Consider the following 24,172-nt stretch of genomic DNA (forward strand, 5'->3'; position numbering starts at 1 on the left):
CATAGTAACATCTGCTATGTAATGTTGACCGTGACCATAGTAACATCTCTGCTATGTAATGTTGACCTTGACCATAGTAACATCTCTGCTATGTAATGTTGACCGTGACCATAGTAACATCTCTGCTATGTAATGTTGACCGTGACCATAGTAACATCTCTGCTATGTAATGTTGACCGTGACCATAGTAACATCTCTGCTATGTAATGTTGACTGTGACCATAGTAACATCTCTGCTATGTAATGTTGACCGTGACCATAGTAACATCTCTGCTATGTAATGTTGACTGTGACCATAGTAACATCTCTGCTATGTAATGTTGACCGTGACCATAGTAACATCTCTGCTATGTAATGTTGACCTGACCATAGTAACATCTCTGCTATGTAATGTTGACCTGACCGTGACCATAGTAACATCTCTGCTATGTAATGTTGACCTTGACCATAGTAACATCTCTGCTATGTAATGTTGACCTGACCGTGACCATAGTAACATCTCTGCTATGTAATGTTGACCTGACCGTGACCATAGTAACATCTCTGCTATGTAATGTTGACCTTGACCATAGTAACATCTCTGCTATGTAATGTTGACCTGACTTTGACCATAGTAACATCTCTGCTATGTAATGTTGACCTGACTGTGACCATAGTAACATCTCTGCTATGTAATGTTGACCTGACTTTGACCATAGTAACATCTCTGCTATGTAATGTTTACCTGACTTTGACCATAGTAACATCTCTGCTATGTAATGTTGACCTTGACCATAGTAACATCTCTGCTATGTAATGTTGACCTGACCGTGACCATAGTAACATCTCTGCTATGTAATGTTGACCGTGACCATAGTAACATCTCTGCTATGTAATGTTGACCTTGACCATAGTAACATCTCTGCTATGTAATGTTGACCGTGACCATAGTAACATCTCTGCTATGTAATGTTGACCTTGACCATAGTAACATCTCTGCTATGTAATGTTGACCTTGACCATAGTAACATCTCTGCTATGTAATGTTGACCGTGACCATAGTAACATCTCTGCTATGTAATGTTGACCTGACCATGACCATAGTAACATCTCTGCTATGTAATGTTGACCTTGACCATAGTAACATCTCTGCTATGTAATGTTGACCTGACCGTGACCATAGTAACATCTCTGCTATGTAATGTTGACCTTGACCATAGTAACATCTCTGCTATGTAATGTTGACCTGACCGTAACCATAGTAACATCTCTGCTATGTAATGTTGACCTGACTGTGACCATAGTAACATCTCTGCTATGTAATGTTGACCTGACTTTGACCATAGTAACATCTCTGCTATGTAATGTTTACCTGACTTTGACCATAGTAACATCTCTGCTATGTAATGTTGACCTTGACCATAGTAACATCTCTGCTATGTAATGTTGACCTGACCGTGACCATAGTAACATCTCTGCTATGTAATGTTGACCGTGACCATAGTAACATCTCTGCTATGTAATGTTGACCTTGACCATAGTAACATCTCTGCTATGTAATGTTGACCGTGACCATAGTAACATCTCTGCTATGTAATGTTGACCGTGACCATAGTAACATCTCTGCTATGTAATGTTGACCTGACCGTGAGCATGGTAACATCTCTGCTATGTAATGTTGACTGATCAGGTTGACCATAGTAACATCTCTGCTATGTAATGTTGACCTGACCGTGACCATAGTAACATCTCTGCTATGTAATGTTGACCTTGACCATAGTAACATCTCTGCTATGTAATGTTGACCTGACCGTAACCATAGTAACATCTCTGCTATGTAATGTTGACCTGACTGTGACCATAGTAACATCTCTGCTATGTAATGTTGACCTGACCGTAACCATAGTAACATCTCTACTATGTAATGTTGACCGTGACCATAGTAACATCTCTGCTATGTAATGTTGACCTGACTGTGACCATAGTAACATCTCTGCTATGTAATGTTGACCTTGACCATAGTAACATCTCTGCTATGTAATGTTGACCTGACCGTGACCATAGTAACATCTCTGCTATGTAATGTTGACCGTGACCGTGACCATAGTAACATCTCTGCTATGTAATGTTGACCTTGACCATAGTAACATCTCTGCTATGTAATGTTGACCTGACTGTGACCATAGTAACATCTCTGCTATGTAATGTTGACCTTGACCATAGTAACATCTCTGCTATGTAATGTTGACTTTGACCATAGTAACATCTCTGCTATGTAATGTTGACCTTGACCATAATAACATCTCTGCTATGTAATGTTGACCGTGACCATAGTAACATCTCTGCTATGTAATGTTGACCTTGACCATAGTAACATCTCTGCTATGTAATGTTGACTGTGACCATAGTAACATCTCTGCTATGTAATGTTGACCTTGACCATAATAACATCTCTGCTATGTAATGTTGACCTGACTTTGACCATAGTAACATCTCTGCTATGTAATGTTGACCATGACCATAGTAACATCTCTGCTATGTAATGTTGACCTGACCGTAACCATAGTAACATCTCTGCTATGTAATGTTGACCTGACCGTAACCATAATAACATCTCTGCTATGTAATGTTGACCTGACTTTGACCATAGTAACATCTCTGCTATGTAATGTTGACCTGACTTTGACCATAGTAACATCTCTGCTATGTAATGTTGACCTGACTTTGACCATAGTAACATCTCTGCTGTGTAATGTTGAACTGACTTTGACCATAATAACATCTCTGCTATGTAATGTTGACCTGACCTTGACCATAGTAACATCTCTGCTATGTAATGTTGACCTGACTTTGACCATAATAACATCTCTGCTATGTAATGTTGACCTGACTGTGACCATAGTAACATCTCTGCTATGTAATGTTGACTGTGACCATAGTAACACCTCTGCTATGTAATGTTGACCTGACTGTAACCATAGTAACATCTCTGCTATGTAATGTTGACCGTGACCATAGTAACATCTCTGCTATGTAATGTTGACCGTGACCATAGTAACATCTCTGCTATGTAATGTTGACCGTGACCATAGTAACATCTCTGCTATGTAATGTTGACCGTGACCATAGTAACATCTCTGCTATGTAATGTTGACTTTGACCATAGTAACATCTCTGCTATGTAATGTTGACCGTGACCATAGTAACATCTCTGCTATGTAATGTTGACCTTGACCATAGTAACATCTCTGCTATGTAATGTTGACTGTGACCATAGTAACATCTCTGCTATGTAATGTTGACCTTGACCATAGTAACATCTCTGCTATGTAATGTTGACCGTGACCATAGTAACATCTCTGCTATGTAATGTTGACCTTGACCATAGTAACATCTCTGCTATGTAATGTTGACCTGACCGTGACCATAGTAACATCTCTACTATGTAATGTTGACCTGACCGTGACCATAGTAACATCTCTGCTATGTAATGTTGACCTGACCGTGCCCATAGTAACATCTCTGCTATGTAATGTTGACCATGACCATAGTAACATCTCTGCTATGTAATGTTGACCGTGACCATAGTAACATCTCTGCTATGTAATGTTGACCGTGACCATAGTAACATCTCTGCTATGTAATGTTGACCGTGACCATAGTAACATCTCTGCTATGTAATGTTGACTGTGACCATAGTAACATCTCTGCTATGTAATGTTGACCTTGACCATAGTAACATCTCTGCTATGTAATGTTGACCGTGACCATAGTAACATCTCTGCTATGTAATGTTGACCTTGACCATAATAACATCTCTGCTATGTAATGTTGATCGTGACCATAGTAACATCTCTGCTATGTAATGTTGACCGTGACCATAGTAACATCTCTGCTATGTAATGTTGACCTTGACCATAGTAACATCTCTGCTATGTAATGTTGACCGTGACCATAGTAACATCTCTGCTATGTAATGTTGACCTTGACCATAATAACATCTCTGCTATGTAATGTTGACCATAGTAACATCTCTGCTATGTAATGTTGACCGTGACCATAGTAACATCTCTGCTATGTAATGTTGACCGTGACCATAGTAACATCTCTGCTATGTAATGTTGACCGTGACCATAGTAACATCTCTGCTATGTAATGTTGACCTTGACCATAGTAACATCTCTGCTATGTAATGTTGACCGTGACCATAGTAACATCTCTGCTATGTAATGTTGACCGTGACCATAGTAACATCTCTGCTATGTAATGTTGACCTTGACCATAGTAACATCTCTGCTATGTAATGTTGACCGTGACCATAGTAACATCTCTGCTATGTAATGTTGACCTGACCGTGACCATAGTAACATCTCTGCTATGTAATGTTGACCGTGACCATAGTAACATCTCTGCTATGTAATGTTGACCTGACCGTGACCATAGTAACATCTCTGCTATGTAATGTTGACCTGACCGTGACCATAGTAACATCTCTGCTATGTAATGTTGACCTGACCGTGACCAAAGTAACATCTCTGCTATGTAATGTTGACCGTGACCATAGTAACATCTCTGCTATGTAATGTTGACCTGACCGTGACCATAGTAACATCTCTGCTATGTAATGTTGACCTGACCGTGACCATAGTAACATCTCTGCTATGTAATGTTGACCTGACCGTAACCATAGTAACATCTCTGCTGTGTAATGTTGACCGTGACCATAGTAACATCTCTGCTATGTAATGTTGACCTGACCGTGACCATAGTAACATCTCTGCTATGTAATGTCGACCGTGACCATAGTAACATCTCTGCTATGTAATGTTGACCGTGACCATAGTAACATCTCTGCTATGTAATGTTGACCTGACCGTGACCATAGTAACATCTCTGCTGTGTAATGTTGACCGTGACCATAGTAACATCTCTGCTATGTAATGTTGACCTGACCGTGACCATAGTAACATCTCTGCTATGTAATGTTGACCTGACCGTGACCATAGTAACATCTCTGCTATGTAATGTTGACCTGACCGTGACCAAAGTAACATCTCTGCTATGTAATGTTGACCGTGACCATAGTAACATCTCTGCTATGTAATGTTGACCTGACCGTGACCATAGTAACATCTCTGCTATGTAATGTTGACCTGACCGTGACCATAGTAACATCTCTGCTATGTAATGTTGACCTGACCGTAACCATAGTAACATCTCTGCTGTGTAATGTTGACCGTGACCATAGTAACATCTCTGCTATGTAATGTTGACCTGACCGTGACCATAGTAACATCTCTGCTATGTAATGTCGACCGTGACCATAGTAACATCTCTGCTATGTAATGTTGACCGTGACCATAGTAACATCTGCTATGTAATGTTGTCCTGACCGTGACCATAGTAACATCTCTGCTATGTAATGTTGACCTGACCGTAACCATAGTAACATCTCTGCTATGTAATGTTGACCTGACCGTAACCATAGTAACATCTCTGTTATGTAATGTTGACCTTGACCATAGTAACATCTCTGCTATGTAATGTTGACCTGACCGTGACCATAGTAACATCTCTGCTATGTAATGTTGACCGTGACCATAGTAACATCTCTGCTATGTAATGTTGACCTGACCGTAACCATAGTAACATCTCTGCTATGTAATGTTGACCTTGACCATAGTAACATCTCTACTATGTAATGTTGACCTGACCGTGACCATAGTAACATATCTGCTATGTAATGTTGACCTGACCGTGACCATAGTAACATCTCTGCTATGTAATGTTGACCTTGACCATAGTAACATCTCTGCTATGTAATGTTGACCTGACCATAGTAACATCTCTGTTATGTAATGTTGACCTTGACCATAGTAACATCTCTGCTATGTAATGTTGACCTGACCGTGACCATAGTAACATCTCTGCTATGTAATGTTGACCGTGACCATAGTAACATCTCTGTTATGTAATGTTGACCTGACCGTGACCATAGTAACATCTCTGCTATGTAATGTTGACCTTGACCATAGTAACATCTCTGCTATGTAATGTTGACCTGACCGTGACCATAGTAACATCTCTGCTATGTAATGTTGACCTGACCGTGACCATAGTAACATCTCTGCTATGTAATGTTGACCTTGACCATAGTAACATCTCTGCTATGTAATGTTGACCTGACCGTGACCATAGTAACATCTCTGCTATGTAATGTTGACCTGACCGTGACCATAGTAACATCTCTGCTATGTAATGTTGACCTTGACCATAGTAACATCTCTGCTATGTAATGTTGACCTGACCGTAACCATAGTAACATCTCTGCTATGTAATGTTGACCTGACTGTGACCATAGTAACATCTCTGCTATGTAATGTTGACCTGACTTTGACCATAGTAACATCTCTGCTATGTAATGTTTACCTGACTTTGACCATAGTAACATCTCTGCTATGTAATGTTGACCTTGACCATAGTAACATCTCTGCTATGTAATGTTGACCTGATGACCATAGTAACATCTCTGCTATGTAATGTTGACCGTGACCATAGTAACATCTCTGCTATGTAATGTTGACCTGACCTGTGACCATAGTAACATCTCTGCTATGTAATGTTGACCGTGACCATAGTAACATCTCTGCTATGTAATGTTGACCTTGACCATAGTAACATCTCTGCTATGTAATGTTGACCTTGACCATAGTAACATCTCTGCTATGTAATGTTGACCGTGACCATAGTAACATCTCTGCTATGTAATGTTGACCTGACCGTGACCATAGTAACATCTCTGCTATGTAATGTTGACCTTGACCATAGTAACATCTCTGCTATGTAATGTTGACCTGACCGTGACCATAGTAACATCTCTGCTATGTAATGTTGACCTTGACCATAGTAACATCTCTGCTATGTAATGTTGACCTGACCGTGACCATAGTAACATCTCTGCTATGTAATGTTGACCTGACCGTGACCATAGTAACATCTCTGCTATGTAATGTTGACTTTGACCATAGTAACATCTCTGCTATGTAATGTTGACCTGACTTTGACCATAGTAACATCTCTGCTATGTAATGTTGACCTTGACCATAGTAACTGTAATGTTGACCATAGTAACATCTCTGCTATGTAATGTTGACCGTGACCATAGTAACATCTCTGCTATGTAATGTTGACCTTGACCATAGTAACATCTCTGCTATGTAATGACCTTGACCATGACTGCTATGTAATGTTGACCGTGACCATAGTAACATCTCTGCTATGTAATGTTGACCTGACCATGACCATAGTAACATCTCTGCTATGTAATCTGACCATAGCTATGTAATGTTGACCTGACCGTGACCATAGTAACATCTCTGCTATGTAATGTTGACCGTGACCATAGTAACATCTCTGCTATGTAATGTTGACCTGACCGTGACCATAGTAACATCTCTGCTATGTAATGTTGACCCTGTGACCATAGTAACATCTCTGACCTATGTAAATGTTGTAATGTTGACCGTGACCATAGTAACATCTCTGCTATGTAATGTTGACCTGACTGTGACCATAGTGACTGCTATGTAATGTTGACCTTGACCATAGTAACATCTCTGCTATGTAATGTTGACCTGACCGTGACCATAGTAACATCTCTGCTATGTAATGTTGACCTGACCGTGACCATAGTAACATCTCTGCTATGTAATGTTGACCTTGACCATAGTAACATCTCTGCTATGTAATGTTGACCTGACTGTGACCATAGTAACATCTCTGCTATGTAATGTTGACCTTGACCATAGTAACATCTCTGCTATGTAATGTTGACTTTGACCATAGTAACATCTCTGCTATGTAATGTTGACCTTGACCATAATAACATCTCTGCTATGTAATGTTGACCGTGACCATAGTAACATCTCTGCTATGTAATGTTGACCTTGACCATAGTAACATCTCTGCTATGTAATGTTGACTGTGACCATAGTAACATCTCTGCTATGTAATGTTGACCTTGACCATAATAACATCTCTGCTATGTAATGTTGACCTGACTTTGACCATAGTAACATCTCTGCTATGTAATGTTGACCATGACCATAGTAACATCTCTGCTATGTAATGTTGACCTGACCGTAACCATAGTAACATCTCTGCTATGTAATGTTGACCTGACCGTAACCATAATAACATCTCTGCTATGTAATGTTGACCTGACTTTGACCATAGTAACATCTCTGCTATGTAATGTTGACCTGACTTTGACCATAGTAACATCTCTGCTATGTAATGTTGACCTGACTTTGACCATAGTAACATCTCTGCTGTGTAATGTTGAACTGACTTTGACCATAATAACATCTCTGCTATGTAATGTTGACCTGACCTTGACCATAGTAACATCTCTGCTATGTAATGTTGACCTGACTTTGACCATAATAACATCTCTGCTATGTAATGTTGACCTGACTTTGACCATAGTAACATCTCTGCTATGTAATGTTGACCATGACCATAGTAACATCTCTGCTATGTAATGTTGACCTGACTGTAACCATAGTAACATCTCTGCTATGTAATGTTGACCGTGACCATAGTAACATCTCTGCTATGTAATGTTGACCGTGACCATAGTAACATCTCTGTTATGTAATGTTGACCGTGACCATAGTAACATCTCTGCTATGTAATGTTGACCGTGACCATAGTAACATCTCTGCTATGTAATGTTGACCTTGACCATAGTAACATCTCTGCTATGTAATGTTGACCGTGACCATAGTAACATCTCTGCTATGTAATGTTGACCGTGACCATAGTAACATCTCTGCTATGTAATGTTGACCGTGACCATAGTAACATCTCTGCTATGTAATGTTGACCGTGACCATAGTAACATCTCTGCTATGTAATGTTGACCGTGACCATAGTAACATCTCTGCTATGTAATGTTGACCTTGACCATAGTAACATCTCTGCTATGTAATGTTGACCTGACCGTGACCATAGTAACATCTCTACTATGTAATGTTGACCTGACCGTGACCATAGTAACATCTCTGCTATGTAATGTTGACCTGACCGTGCCCATAGTAACATCTCTGCTATGTAATGTTGACCATGACCATAGTAACATCTCTGCTATGTAATGTTGTTAGTAACATCTCTGCTATGTAATGTTGACCGTGACCATAGTAACATCTCTGCTATGTAATGTTGACCGTGACCATAGTAACATCTCTGCTATGTAATGTTGACTGTGACCATAGTAACATCTCTGCTATGTAATGTTGACCTTGACCATAGTAACATCTCTGCTATGTAATGTTGACCGTGACCATAGTAACATCTCTGCTATGTAATGTTGATGACCATAATAACATCTCTGCTATGTAATGTTGATGACCTATGTGTTGACCGTGACCATAGTAACATCTCTGCTATGTAATGTTGACCTTGACCATAGTAACATCTCTGCTATGTAATGTTGACCTTGACCATAATAACATCTCTGCTATGTAATGTTGATCGTGACCATAGTAACATCTCTGCTATGTAATGTTGACCGTGACCATAGTAACATCTCTGCTATGTAATGTTGACCTTGACCATAGTAACATCTCTGCTATGTAATGTTGACCGTGACCATAGTAACATCTCTGCTATGTAATGTTGACCTTGACCATAATAACATCTCTGCTATGTAATGTTGATCGTGACCATAGTAACATCTCTGCTATGTAATGTTGACCGTGACCATAGTAACATCTCTGCTATGTAATGTTGACCTTGACCATAGTAACATCTCTGCTATGTAATGTTGACCGTGACCATAGTAACATCTCTGCTATGTAATGTTGACCTGACCGTGACCATAGTAACATCTCTGCTGTGTAATGTTGACCGTGACCATAGTAACATCTCTGCTATGTAATGTTGACCTGACCGTGACCATAGTAACATCTCAGCTATGTAATGTTACCCTGACCGTGACCATAGTAACATCTCTGCTATGTAATGTTGACCTGACCGTGACCATAGTAACATCTCTGCTATGTAATGTTGACCGTGACCATAGTAACATCTCTGCTATGTAATGTTGACCTGACCGTGACCATAGTAACATCTCTGCTATGTAATGTTGACCTGACCGTGACCATAGTAACATCTCTGCTATGTAATGTTGACCTGTAACCATAGTAACACTGCTGTGTAATGACCGTGACCATAGTAACATCTCTGCTATGTAATGTTGACCATAGTAACATCTCCTATGTAATGTCGACCGTGACCATAGTAACATCTCTGCTATGTAATGTTGACCGTGACCAAAGTAACATCTCTGCTATGTAATGTTGACCTGACCGTGACCATAGTAACATCTCTGCTGTGTAATGTTGACCGTGACCATAGTAACATCTCTGCTATGTAATGTTGACCTGACCGTGACCATAGTAACATCTCTGCTATGTAATGTTGACCTGACCGTGACCATAGTAACATCTCTGCTATGTAATGTTGACCTGACCGTGACCAAAGTAACATCTCTGCTATGTAATGTTGACCGTGACCATAGTAACATCTCTGCTATGTAATGTTGACCTGACCGTGACCATAGTAACATCTCTGCTATGTAATGTTGACCTGACCGTGACCATAGTAACATCTCTGCTATGTAATGTTGACCTGACCGTAACCATAGTAACATCTCTGTTGTGTAATGTTGACCGTGACCATAGTAACATCTCTGCTATGTAATGTTGACCTGACCGTGACCATAGTAACATCTCTGCTATGTAATGTTGACCGTGACCATAGTAACATCTCTGCTATGTAATGTTGACCATAGTAACATCTGCTATGTAATGTTGTCCTACCGTGACCATAGTAACATCTCTGCTATGTAATGTTGACCTTAACCATAGTAACATCTCTGCTATGTAATGTTGACCTGACCGTAACCATAGTAACATCTCTGTTATGTAATGTTAACCAGTAACATCTCTGCTATGTAATGTTGACCTGACCGTGACCATAGTAACATCTCTGCTATGTAATGTTGACCGTGACCATAGTAACATCTCTGCTATGTAATGTTGACCTGACCGTAACCATAGTAACATCTCTGCTATGTAATGTTGACCTTGACCATAGTAACATCTCTACTATGTAATGTTGACCTGACCGTGACCATAGTAACATATCTGCTATGTAATGTTGACCTGACCGTGACCATAGTAACATCTCTGCTATGTAATGTTGACCTTGACCATAGTAACATCTCTGCTATGTAATGTTGACCTGACCGTAACCATAGTAACATCTCTGTTATGTAATGTTGACCTTGACCATAGTAACATCTCTGCTATGTAATGTTGACCTGACCGTGACCATAGTAACATCTCTGCTATGTAATGTTGACCGTGACCATAGTAACATCTCTGCTATGTAATGTTGACCTGACCGTAACCATAGTAACATCTCTGCTATGTAATGTTGACCTTGACCATAGTAACATCTCTGCTATGTAATGTTGACCTGACCGTGACCATAGTAACATATCTGCTATGTAATGTTGACCTGACCGTGACCATAGTAACATCTCTGCTATGTAATGTTGACCTTGACCATAGTAACATCTCTGCTATGTAATGTTGACCTGACCGTGACCATAGTAACATCTCTGCTATGTAATGTTGACCTGACCGTGACCATAGTAACATCTCTACTATGTAATGTTGACCTGACCGTGACCATAGTAACATCTCTACTATGTAATGTTGACCTGACCGTGACCATAGTAACATCTCTGCTATGTAATGTTGACCTGACCGTTACCATAGTAACATCTCTGCTATGTAATGTTGTCCTGACTTTAACCATAGTAACATCTCTGCTATGTAATGTTGACCTTAACCATAATAACATCTCTGCTATGTAATGTTGACCTGACCGTAACCATAGTAACATCTCTGCTATGTAATGTTGTCCTGACCGTAACCATAGTAACATCTCTGCTATGTAATGTTGACCTGACCGTAACCATAGTAACATCTCTGCTATGTAATGTTGTCCTGACCGTAACCATAGTAACATCTCTGCTATGTAATGTTGACCTGACCGTAACCATAGTAACATCTCTGCTATGTAATGTTGTCCTGACCGTAACCATAGTAACATCTCTGCTATGTAATGTTGACCTGACCGTAACCATAGTAACATCTCTGCTATGTAATGTTGACCTGACCGTAACCATAGTAGCATCTCTACCATGTAATGTTGACCTGACCTTGACCATAGTAACATCTCTGACATTATACTAGACTATTTGGTACTCACGTCTCGCCCTGGGAGACCTGGAACTCCTGCTGGCCCGATTGGTCCAGGGGGACCTGTGATGTCACAGAAACAGTTACAGAACATATTCGTGTTGATGGTACTTGTAGTTCTTAGAGAGAAAAACACTGATACAAACACACACCTGCAGGGGGACACACACCTGGAGGGACACACACTTGCAGGGACACACACTTGCAGGGACACACACGGACACACACTTGCAGGGACACACACTTGCAGGGACACACACCTGCAGGGACACATAGGGACACACACCTGGAGGGACACACACTTGCAGGGACACACCTGCAGGGACACACACCTGCAGGGACACACACTTGCACGGACACACACTTGCAGGGACACACACCTTCAGGGACACACACCTGCAGGGACACACACTTGCACGGACACACACTTGCAGGGACACACACCTGCAGGGACACACACCTGCAGGGACACACACTTGCAGGGACACACACCTGCAGGGACACACACCTGCAGGGACACACACCTGCAGGGACACACACTTGCAGGGACACACCTGCAGGGACACATACCTGCAGGGACACACAGGGACACAGATACACACAGAAATGAAGTTGTACCTGGGGGTCCAAGGGGACCAGGTGGACCGGGAGGGCCGGCTACGAACTCAGGAAGAGCTGGAGTAAGAGGTGCTTCCTCTGATTAAAACACAAACAAGAAATACAGTATTTACCGAAGTTGTACCACAGAGGCGGTCAGTGATGTTAAATTTCTATTACAGCATATTGGATGACTGTCATTCATATTCCATTCACCCAGCTCAATGTAACAGCGGTAGGTTTAGGCTACTACATGATACACTCTAATTTGAAATCAATGTACCCAGAGGAGGACGGAAGCAAGCTGTCCTCCAGCTACACCATGGTGCTACCCTAGAGGGTGCTGTTGAGTCTACTGTAGAGTTTAATTGTAAAACAGTGTGTTTTAATCAATTATTATTTGGTGACGTGAATATATTTTGTATAGTTTTATCTAAAAAGGAATGTCTAGTATGTGTTGTCCTGTCTAGTATGTGTTGTCCTGTCTAGTATGTGTTGTCCTGTCTAGTATGTGTTGTCCTGTCTAGTATGTGTTGTCCTGTCTAGTATGTGTTGTCCTGTCTAGTATGTGTTGTCCTGAGTGTATGCAAGTGTGTATATATATATATGTTTGTGTTAGTCTAAACCCGAATCACTTCCTCTTCACCCCAACCATGAGCACTAACCCAAACATCCCCAACCCCAGCCAGCACACTTAACTAAAACTAAGGTAAGGTGCACTGGTGGAATCATCCATCCGTCTGGAACTAATTCCAGCTGCTGCTGCAGTTTCCCTCTAGCCACATCAGGAGGGCCTATGAGTGGCAGAGCCTCGCCTCCATCCCCTCTCTATACGGGCCTGGGATTTGGCTCCTGGCTGGTTCTGAGTTTCCACACTGCTGTGCTGACAGTTTACAAATGAGCTGTGATTTACAGCCAGCTGGCTCCAGCAGCTAACACAGCCAACAGCCCTCTCTCCTCTCCTCTCCTCTCCTCTCCTCTCCTCTCCTCTCCTCTCCTCTCCTCTCCACAGACCCAGATCTAGACCAAGACCCACACTAAACTTAAACCCCAATCTTAAACCCTAATCTTAACCCTAATCTAAACCCTAATCTTAACCCTAATCTAAACCCTAATCTTAACCCTAATCTCAACCCCAATCTAAACCATAATCTAAACCCTAATCTAAACCCTAATCTTAACCCTAATCTAAACCCTAATCTTAACCCTAATCTTAACCCTAATCTAAACCCTAATCTTAACCCTAATCTTAACCCTAATCTTAACCCTAATCTTAACCACACTGCTAACCTTATGCCTAACCCTAAAATTAACCTTTTGATTTTGCCGTTTGGCCAAATACTGGTAACCCCAGTCAGCCTGCACTGCCCCCCGGTGTTGAACTAGGGCACATTAACCTGTGTTTGCCTTGTCTGACCCATTCTAGTCACCATCACAAACTCATCCATGGAAAACAGTTTGTATTTAGATACCGGTCCTGGTATGAATTAATCACATAATATTTCAGTTTAAAGTCTAGAATAGGTATTTTCTGTGAAATAGAGATACCTGTTAGCAGCTGTGTGGACATAGAGACCCATGGTAGCTGTTAGCAGCTGCGTGGCCATAGAGACACATGGTAGCTGTTAGCAGCTGTGTGGCCATAGAGACACATGGTAGCGGTTAGCAGCTGCGTGGCCATAGAGACACATGGTAGCGGTTAGCAGCTGCGTGGCCATAGAGACACATGGTAGCGGTTAGCAGCTGTGTGGCCATAGAGACCCATGGTAGCTATTAGCAGCTGCATGGCCATAGAGACCCATGGTAGCTGTTAGCAGCTGTGTGGCCATAGAGACCCTTGGTAGCTGTTAGCAGCTGTGTGGCCATAGAGACCCTTGGTAGCTGTTAGCAGCTGCGTGGCCATAGAGACACATGGTAGCGGTTAGCAGCTGCGTGGCCATAGAGACACATGGTAGCGGTTAGCAGCTGCGTGGCCATAGAGACACATGGTAGCTGTTAGCAGCTGCGTGGCCATAGAGACACATGGTAGCGGTTAGCAGCTGCGTGGCCATAGAGACCCATGGTAGCTGTTAGCAGCTGCGTGGCCATAGAGACACAAGGTAGCGGTTAGCAGCTGTGTGGCAATAGAGACCTATGGTAGCTGTTAGCAGCTGCGTGGCCATAGAGACACATGGTAGCGGTTAGCAGCTGCGTGGCCATAGAGACACATGTTAGCTGTTAGCAGCTGCGTGGCCATAGAGACACAAGGTAGCTGTTAGCAGCTGCGTGGCCATAGAGACACAAGGTAGCTGTTAGCAGCTGCGTGGCCATAGAGACCCATGGTAGCTGTTAGCAGCTGCGTGGACATAGACCCATGGTAGCTGTTAGCAGCTGCGTGGCCATAGAGACACATGGTAGCTGTTAGCAGCTGCAGTATGAATGTGGACACACAAGGAAACAATCAACTTCATTCAACCCAGTATTTCCTGTTGCAGTAAGTCTGTGTATGAGACATTTTGACCCTGGTAAATGACAACCTGATGCATTTGAACCACTAATGTAATGTCTTTGTCACAGACTGAAGCAAACACGGCTATTTTGAGGAGGACAGATACTCGGAGGCCCTCTCAGTGGTTCTAATTAGTTGCTTCTCCTTCATGGATATGAACATATATTCAGTTACACCGTATGTATTTGTAGCTCTGCCCTTGTTCTGCATTCATTGGTCCTTGGCCAGTGTTCCAATCGTAGTTGACAGGAAGAGCTCATAGAAAACAATACCATCTACTGAGGCTGAGATGGTGATGATGCTGGTTGTGTGTGGGGGGGGGTCCACTCACCCTGCTCGCCGAACCCGAACATGTCACCCCTCGGCTGGGTAGAGGAGTGACGTGGCCTTGGAGGGCCTGGAGGTCCGGGGAGGCCTGGAAAACCGATCTCTCCTGGTCTTCCTCGCTCTCCCATTGGCCCTGGGAATCAGAGGGGACATATCATCTCACGACAATAGGCATTCAGATATTGAAGATAAATGACCTGAACATGCATTGTCTTACGTCAGGCGCCGTCATTCCTACGCAACGCTCGCAGCCGGAATCTTCTGACGCAAGACAATGTTGAAAAACCAGAACGAATGTCATGCATTCCCATCTGAGGAATATTAGGATGGATCACCTGTCGGTCCGGTCTGTCCTGGAACCCCTGCCTCGCCAGCTGGGCCTGGAATACCTGGTGATCCGATTGGCCCTGGTGGTCCTCTTCCTCCTATGGACCAGAACCAGAACAATGTGTTTACCATGTTGAGAAGTAACCTCCCCAGAGGTGATGTATGGCTGTGTGATACAGCTATGACTGCAGGTAGGATGGAGGGCCTATGGGGGTGGGGTTAGGGGTGTTACCTGGCTGCAGGTAGGATGGAGGGCCTATGGGGGAGGGGTTAGGGGTGTTACCTGGCTCCAGGTAGGATGGAGGGGCTATGGGGGTGGGGTTAGGGGTGTTACCTGGCTGCAGGTAGGATGGAGGGGCTATGGGGGAGGGGTTAGGGGTGTTACCTGGCTGCAGGTAGGATGGAGGGGCTATGGGGGAGGGGTTAGGGGTGTTACCTGGCTGCAGGTAGGATGGAGGGCCTATGGGGGAGGGGTTAGGGGTGTTACCTGGCTCCAGGTAGGATGGAGGGCCTATGGGGGAGGGGTTAGGGGTGTTACCTGGCTGCAGGTAGGATGGAGGGCCTATGGGGGAGGGGTTAGGGGTGTTACCTGGCTGCAGGTAGGATGGAGGGCCTATGGGGGAGGGGTTAGGGGTGTTACCTGGCTGCAGGTAGGATGGAGGGCCTATGGGGGAGGGGTTAGGGGTGTTACCTGGCTGCAGGTAGGATGGAGGGCCTATGGGGGAGGGGTTAGGGGTGGGTGTTACCTGGCTACCAGGTAGGATGGAGGGCCTATGGGGGAGGGGTTAGGGGTGTTACCTGGCTGCAGGTAGGATGGAGGTTACCCAGGTAGGATGGGGGGAGGGGTTAGGGGTGTTACCTGGCTGCAGGTAGGATGGAGGGGCTATGGGGGAGGGGTTAGGGGTGTTACCTGGCTCCAGGTAGGATGGAGGGCCTGGGGGATGGGGGAGGGGTTAGGGGTGTTACCTGGCTGCAGGTGGAGGATGGAGGTGCTGGCTATGGGGAGGGGTTAGGGGGTGTTACCTGGCTGCAGGTAGGATGGAGGGCCAGGTAGGATGGAGGGCCTATGGGGGAGGGGTTAGGGGTGTTACCTGGCTCCAGGTAGGATGGAGGGGCAGGTAGGATGGGGGTGGGGGGGGTTAGGGGTGTTACCTGGCTCCAGGTAGGATGGAGGGCCTATGGGGGAGGGGTTAGGGGTGTTACCTGGCCAGGTAGGATGGAGGGGCTATGGCTCCAGGGGATGGGGTTGGGGTTAGGGGTGTTACCTGGCTGCAGGTAGGATGGAGGGCTATGGGGGAGGGGTTAGGGGTGTTACCTGGCTCCAGGTAGGATGGAGGGGCTATGGGGGTGGGGTTAGGGGTGTTACCTGGCTCCAGGTAGGATGGAAGGCCTATGGGGGTGGGGGTTAGGGGTGTTACCTGGCTCCAGGTAGGATGGAGGGCCTATGGGGGTGGGGTTAGGGTGTTACCTGGCTCCAGGTAGGATGGAGGGCCTATGGGGGAGGGGTTAGGGTGTTACCTGGCTCCAGGTAGGATGGAGGGGCTATGGGGGTGGGGTTAGGGGTGTTACCTGGCTCCAGGTAGGATGGAGGGGCTATGGGGGTGGGGTTAGGGGTGTTACCTGGCTCCAGGTAGGATGGAAGGCCTATGGAGGTGGGGTTAGGGGTGTTACCTGGCTCCAGGTAGGATGGAGGGCCTATGGGGGTGGGGTTAGGGGTGTTACCTGGCTCCAGGTAGGATGGAGGGCCTATGGGGGAGGGGTTAGGGGTGTTACCTGGCTCCAGGTAGGATGGAGGGCCTATGGGGTGGGGATAGGGGTGTTACCTGGCTCCAGGTAGGATGGAGGGCCTATGGGGGAGGGTTTAGGGGTGTTACCTGGCTCCAGGTAGGATGGAGGGCCTATGGGGGTGGGGTTAGGGGTGTTACCTGGCTCCAGGTAGGATGGAGGGCCTATGGGGGTGGGGTTAGGGGTGTTACCTGGCTCCAGGTAGGATGGAGGGGCTATGGGGGTGGGGTTAGGGGTGTTACCTGGCTCCAGGTAGGAAGGAAGGCCTATGGGGGTGGGGTTAGGGGTGTTACCTGGCTCCAGGTAGGATGGAGGGCCTATGGGGGTGGGGTTAGGGGTGTTACCTGGCTCCAGGTAGGATGGAGGGCCTATGGGGGTGGGGTTAGGGGTGTTACCTGGCTCCAGGTAGGATGGAGGGGCTATGGGGGTGGGGTTAGGGGTGTTACCTGGCTCCAGGTAGGATGGAGGGCCTATGGGGGTGGGGTTAGGGGTGTTACCTGGCTCCAGGTAGGATGGAGGGCCTATGGGGGTGGGGTTAGGGGTGTTACCTGGCTCCAGGTAGGATGGAGGGCCTATGGGGGTGGGGTTTAGGGGTGTTACCTGGCTCCAGGTAGGATGGAGGGCCTATGGGGGTGGGGTTAGGGTGTTACCTGTCTCCAGGTAGGATGGAGGGCCTATGGGGGTGGGGTTAGGGTGTTACCTGGCTCCAGGTAGGATGGAGGGTTATGGGGGTGGGGTTAGGGGTGTTACCTGGCTCCAGGTAGGATGGAGGGCCTATGGGGGTGGGGTTAGGGGTGTTACCTGGCTCCAGGTAGGATGGAGGGCCTATGGGGGTGGGGTTAGGGGTGTTACCTGGCTGCAGGTAGGATGGAGGGCCTATGGGGGTGGGGTTAGGGTGTTACCTGGCTGCAGGTAGGATGGAGGGCCTATGGGGGTGGGGTTAGGGGTGTTACCTGGCTGCAGGTAGGATGGAGGGCCTATGGGGTGGGGTTAGGGTGTTACCTGGCTCCAGGTAGGATGGAGGGCCTATGGGGGTAGGGGTTAGGGGTGTTACCTGGCTCCAGGTAGGATGGAGGGCCTATGGGGGTGGGGTTAGGGGTGTTACCTGGCTCCAGGTAGGATGGAGGGCCTATGGGGGTGGGGTTAGGGGTGTTACCTGGCTGCAGGTAGGATGGAGGGCCTATGGGGGTGGGGTTAGGGGTGTTACCTGGCTCCAGGTAGGATGGAGGGCCTATGGGGGTGGGGTTAGGGGTGTTACCTGGCTGCAGGTAGGATGGAGGGCCTATGGGGGTGGGGTTAGGGGGGTTACCTGGCTGCAGGTAGGATGGAGGGCCTATGGGGGTGGGGTTAGGGTGTTACCTGGCTGCAGGTAGGATGGAGGGCCTATGGGGGTGGGGTTAGGGGTGTTACCTGGCTGCAGGTAGGATGGAGGGCCTATGGGGGTGGGGTTAGGGGTGTTACCTGGCTGCAGGTAGGATGGAGGGCCTATGGGGGTGGGGTTAGGGGTGTTACCTGGCTGCAGGTAGGATGGAGGGCCTATGGGGGTGGGGTTAGGGGTGTTACCTGGCTGCAGGTAGGATGGAGGGCCTATGGGGGTGGGGTTAGGGGTGTACACCTCGTTATCACTGGAAACCTCTGTGTTGTTGAAGGATGGTGATGGTGAACCTGCCCCTTCTAGCAGTTTAATCTGGAATAACAAAAGAGCCAGGTTCAGATTAAATATACTGATGTAATCTTCCGTCCATCATAATCATCATTTTCTTAATCGCTGTCATCATCTTCAACCAGCCATCTTTCTTCCATGTCCTCTGTTCTCTTTTCCCCTGTCATGCCTTCTTACCTTGGACTCGATGTAGTTCAGTCTGCTGTTCATGTCAGTGAAGCCGGTGCAGTTCATACACTCTGCAACGAGAGAGAGAGGAGAGAGATGACAGACACACACACACACAAACACACACACACCCTCTCCTGGCAGTGGGTTAATACCACCACTACTGGGAAGCCAAAAGACACACAAAAGAACAATAGCCGTAAAACAATATCCAGGAATGTATTAGCTATTCTTAAATATTTTCTTCATTAAATCACACTCAGGCAGACTAAACATCATCTTTCCCTCTTTCTCTCCAACACACACACACACACACACACACACACACACACACACACACACACACACACACACACACACACACACACACACACACACACACACACACACACACACACACACACACACACACACACACACACACACACACACACACACACACACACACACACACTTTCAACGGCAACATTCTGAGGGGTATGAGTGAATCCAATAGGTTTTATTGGCATTTAATTGTTTTGAGAGAAAGTCAAGATCATATCTACTAATCTACTGGTTCCCACAATGGGGTATTTGAGACACCATTTGTATAATAATCTGGTCAATGGGGTACTCAGGACACCATTTGTATAATAATCTGGTCAATGGGGTGCTCAGGACACCATTTATATAATAATCTGGTCAATGGGGTACTCAGGACACCATTTATATAATAATCTGGTCAATGGGGTACTCAGGACACCATTTGTATAATAATCTGGTCAATGGGGTACTCAGGACACCATTTATATAATAATCTGGTCACCTCTGTGTAAACTACATGACATGCACAGAGGAACGTTAGTCTTTGAGTATAGCCTGTAAATAAAATGTTCTGTTATAGAATGTCAAGAACAGAAGTGTTCCGGAATGTTCCCCATTCCACAGACACATCTGGCCACACAATCCTAATGATGTAGAATGCCATTGCCATGGACAACTAGCAGTCATAAATAACTAGTCATTGCAACAACATAAAAGGAGCTGAAACGGTTCTGGTTTAACCACTGTACACAGGGTTCCACTGGCAGCCGTTGAGGTTTATGGTCTGAAATAGGACAGGCAGGGCGGGGGGGGGGGGTTACCATTGGTATAAGCATCTACAAACAGAAGCACCAATCAAGGGCTCAACCAAACACGTTCCTCTGTAATTAATCTGCCCACATACTCAGTACTGTTTATCTAGCCACTTCAGTGAGACCAAAATGAACCCAATTAGCTCCTTGTGATAAGAGCAATTGCCCTGAGTATCGGTACATTAGGGTGTATGGGGGTGATATATGTACAGACCGATATGGAATGTTCAGTTCAGGGGGGGTTGGTTAAGGCACAGACGTGCCTCCCTCTCTGTTCTCACCCAGGGTTATATCAGCTCTTACCCATCACCTGGGGGCAGGATGGGTGCACCCTTAACCACCCCCCCTTGGGATCTGGAGTCATTACTGTGTCATAAACACGCGCCACAGAGACGAGTCTTCGTGTCATGAACGTGAGCCAGAGGTCATCTATACCAACATGTGGAGGAGGGAGTGTAAGCATCACAGCAGAGAAAGGTAAAGTTCTGTTGTGTGAAAGCTAATGCAGCACTTATAGTGGAACCACAACCTACAGAGGAAGTATGTTGGGATCTGTAATGACACCATGGCAACGTAATGACACCACGGCAACGTAATGACACCATGGCAACGTAATGACACCACGTCAACGTAATGACACCACGTCAACGTAATGACACCATGGCAACGTAATGTCACCATGGCAACGTAATGACACCACGGCAACGTAATGACACCATGGCAACGTAATGTCACCACGTCAACGTAATGACACCATGGCAACGTAATGACACCATGGCAACGTAATGACACCACGGCAACGTAATGACACCATGGCAACGTAATGTCACCACGTCAACGTAATGACACCAGGGCAATGTAATGACACCACGGCAACATAATGACACCACGGCAACACAAAGACACCATGGCAACATAAAGACACCACGGCAACGTAATGACACCACGGCAACACAAAGACACCATGGCAACGTAATGACACCACGGCAACGTAATGACACCATGGCAACGTAATGTCACCACGTCAACGTAAAGACACCATGGCAATGTAATGACACCACGGCAACATAATGACACCACGGCAACACAAAGACACCATGGCAACATAAAGACACCACGGCAACACAATGACACCATGGCAACACCATGACACCATGGCAACACAAAGATATGGAGTCTCGTTCTATTTATTTTTCTTGGAATGATCTGAGGTTTTGGGATAGGATTTAATTACGTAGTCCTTTATACTGTAGTTATTACAGTAACAATGTGTTTTTGGGATAGGATTTAATTACATAGTCCTTTATACTGTAGTTATTACAGTAACAATGTGTGTTTGGGATAGGATTTAATTACGTAGTCCTTTATACTGTAGTTATTACAGTAACAATGTGTTTTTGGGATAGGATTTAATTACATAGTCCTTTATACTGTAGTTATTACAGTAACAATGTGTTTTTGGGATAGGATTTAATTACGTAGTCCTTTATACTGTAGTTATTACAGTAACAAGGTATTGCTCTCAATAAACAAACAAATGACATTTTCCTGTTTAAATTCTCAGAGGAGTCTGATCACATTCATGTTTTTGTCTAGCTCTGCAAACAGATACACTTTTGGCAACTTTACTGACAAAACAAGAACAACTGCCCACTGAACACAGCACGTCATTTCAACGGGGGTCATTCGGTCATATTTGGTTGAGACGTTGATCAATGAGATTACAACCTATATACACTCACTCCAAAAGACAGCCAAAAGGTTAGCTGAATATACAATGAGTTATCACTATGAGTTATCACTATGTTATCACTATGAGTTATCATTATGTTATCACAATGAGTTATCACTATGTTATCACTATGAGTTATCACTATGTTATCACTATGTTATCACTATGTGTTATCATTATGTTATCACTATGAGTTATCATTATGTTATCACAATGAGTTATCACTATGAGTTATCACTAAGTTATCACTATGTTATCACTATGTGTTATCATTATGTTATCACTATGAGTTATCATTATGTTATCACAATGAGTTATCACTATGTTATCACTATGAGTTATCATTATGAGTTATCACTATGTTATCACTATGTTATCACTATGAGTTATCATTATGAGTTATCACTAAGTTATCACTATGTTATCACTATGTGTTATCACTATGTGTTATCACTAAGTTATCACTATGTTATCACTATGTGTTATCACTATGTGTTATCACTATGAGTTATCACTATGTATTATCACTATGAGTTATCACTATGTTATCACTATGTGTTATCACTATGAGTTATCACTATGTTATCACTATGTTATCACTATGAGTTATCATTATGAGTTATCACTAAGTTATCACTATGTTATCACTATGTGTTATCACTATGTGTTATCACTATGAGTTATCACTATGTATTATCACTATGAGTTATCACTATGTTATCACTATGTGTTATCACTATGAGTTATCACTATGAGTTATCACTATGGGTTATCACTATGTTATCACTATGAGTTATCACTATGAGTTATCACTATGTTATCACTATGAGTTATCACTATGTTATCACTATGAGTTATCACTATGTTATCACTATGTTATCACTATGAGTTATCACTATGTTATCACTATGTTATCACTATGAGTTATCATTATGAGTTATCACTATGTTATCACTATGTTATCACTATGTGTTATCACTATGAGTTATCACTATGAGTTATCACTATGTATTATCACTATGAGTTATCACTATGTTATCACTATGAGTTATCACTATGAGTTATCACTATGGGTTATCACTATGTTATCACTATGAGTTATCACTATGAGTTATCACTATGTTATCACTATGAGTTATCACTATGTTATCACTATGAGTTATCACTATGTTATCACTATGAGTTATCACTATGTTATCACTATGAGTTATCACTATGTTATCACTATGAGTTATCACTATGTTATCACTATGAGTTATCACTATGAGTTATCACTATGGGTTATCACTATGTTATCACTATGTGTTATCACTATGTGTTATCACTATGAGTTATCACTATGGGTTATCACTATGAGTTATCACTATGTGTTATCACTATGTGTTATCACTATGAGTTATCACTATGAGTTATCACTATGTGTTATCACTATGAGTTATCACTATGTTATCACTATGTGTTATCACTATGAGTTATCACTATGAGTTATCACTATGTGATATCACTATGAGTTATCACTATGTGTTATCACTATGAGTTATCACTATGAGTTATCACTATGAGTTATCACTATGTTGTCAACCATCTGAAAGCACAGCCAGATTCCAATGGAAAAACCATGTCTGATTTTTTGGGGGGGTTTAGTTCTCATCTAAA

At 44.1% G+C, this 24,172-nt stretch overlaps 1 protein-coding gene across 2 annotated transcripts in view; it reads right to left on the reverse strand.

Moving 5' to 3' along the window:
* Nucleotides 1–24,172, reverse strand: part of LOC118394768 (collagen alpha-1(XXVI) chain-like) — a 70,496-nt gene that overhangs the window by 15,737 nt on the left and 30,587 nt on the right. For both annotated transcript variants that reach the window (XM_052493484.1, XM_052493440.1), the window contains exons 4-9: nt 19,679–19,740; nt 19,402–19,525; nt 16,062–16,151; nt 15,731–15,859; nt 12,933–13,010; nt 12,325–12,377 (exon numbers count right to left, since the gene is read on the reverse strand). In XM_052493484.1, the coding sequence (XP_052349444.1) occupies nt 12,325–12,377; nt 12,933–13,010; nt 15,731–15,859; nt 16,062–16,151; nt 19,402–19,525; nt 19,679–19,740 (536 nt within the window). The remainder of the gene's footprint in view (nt 1–12,324; nt 12,378–12,932; nt 13,011–15,730; nt 15,860–16,061; nt 16,152–19,401; nt 19,526–19,678; nt 19,741–24,172) is intronic.

This window comes from Oncorhynchus keta, chromosome 1, assembly GCF_023373465.1.
Source record: "Oncorhynchus keta strain PuntledgeMale-10-30-2019 chromosome 1, Oket_V2, whole genome shotgun sequence".
NCBI classification, from domain to species: domain Eukaryota; kingdom Metazoa; phylum Chordata; class Actinopteri; order Salmoniformes; family Salmonidae; genus Oncorhynchus; species Oncorhynchus keta.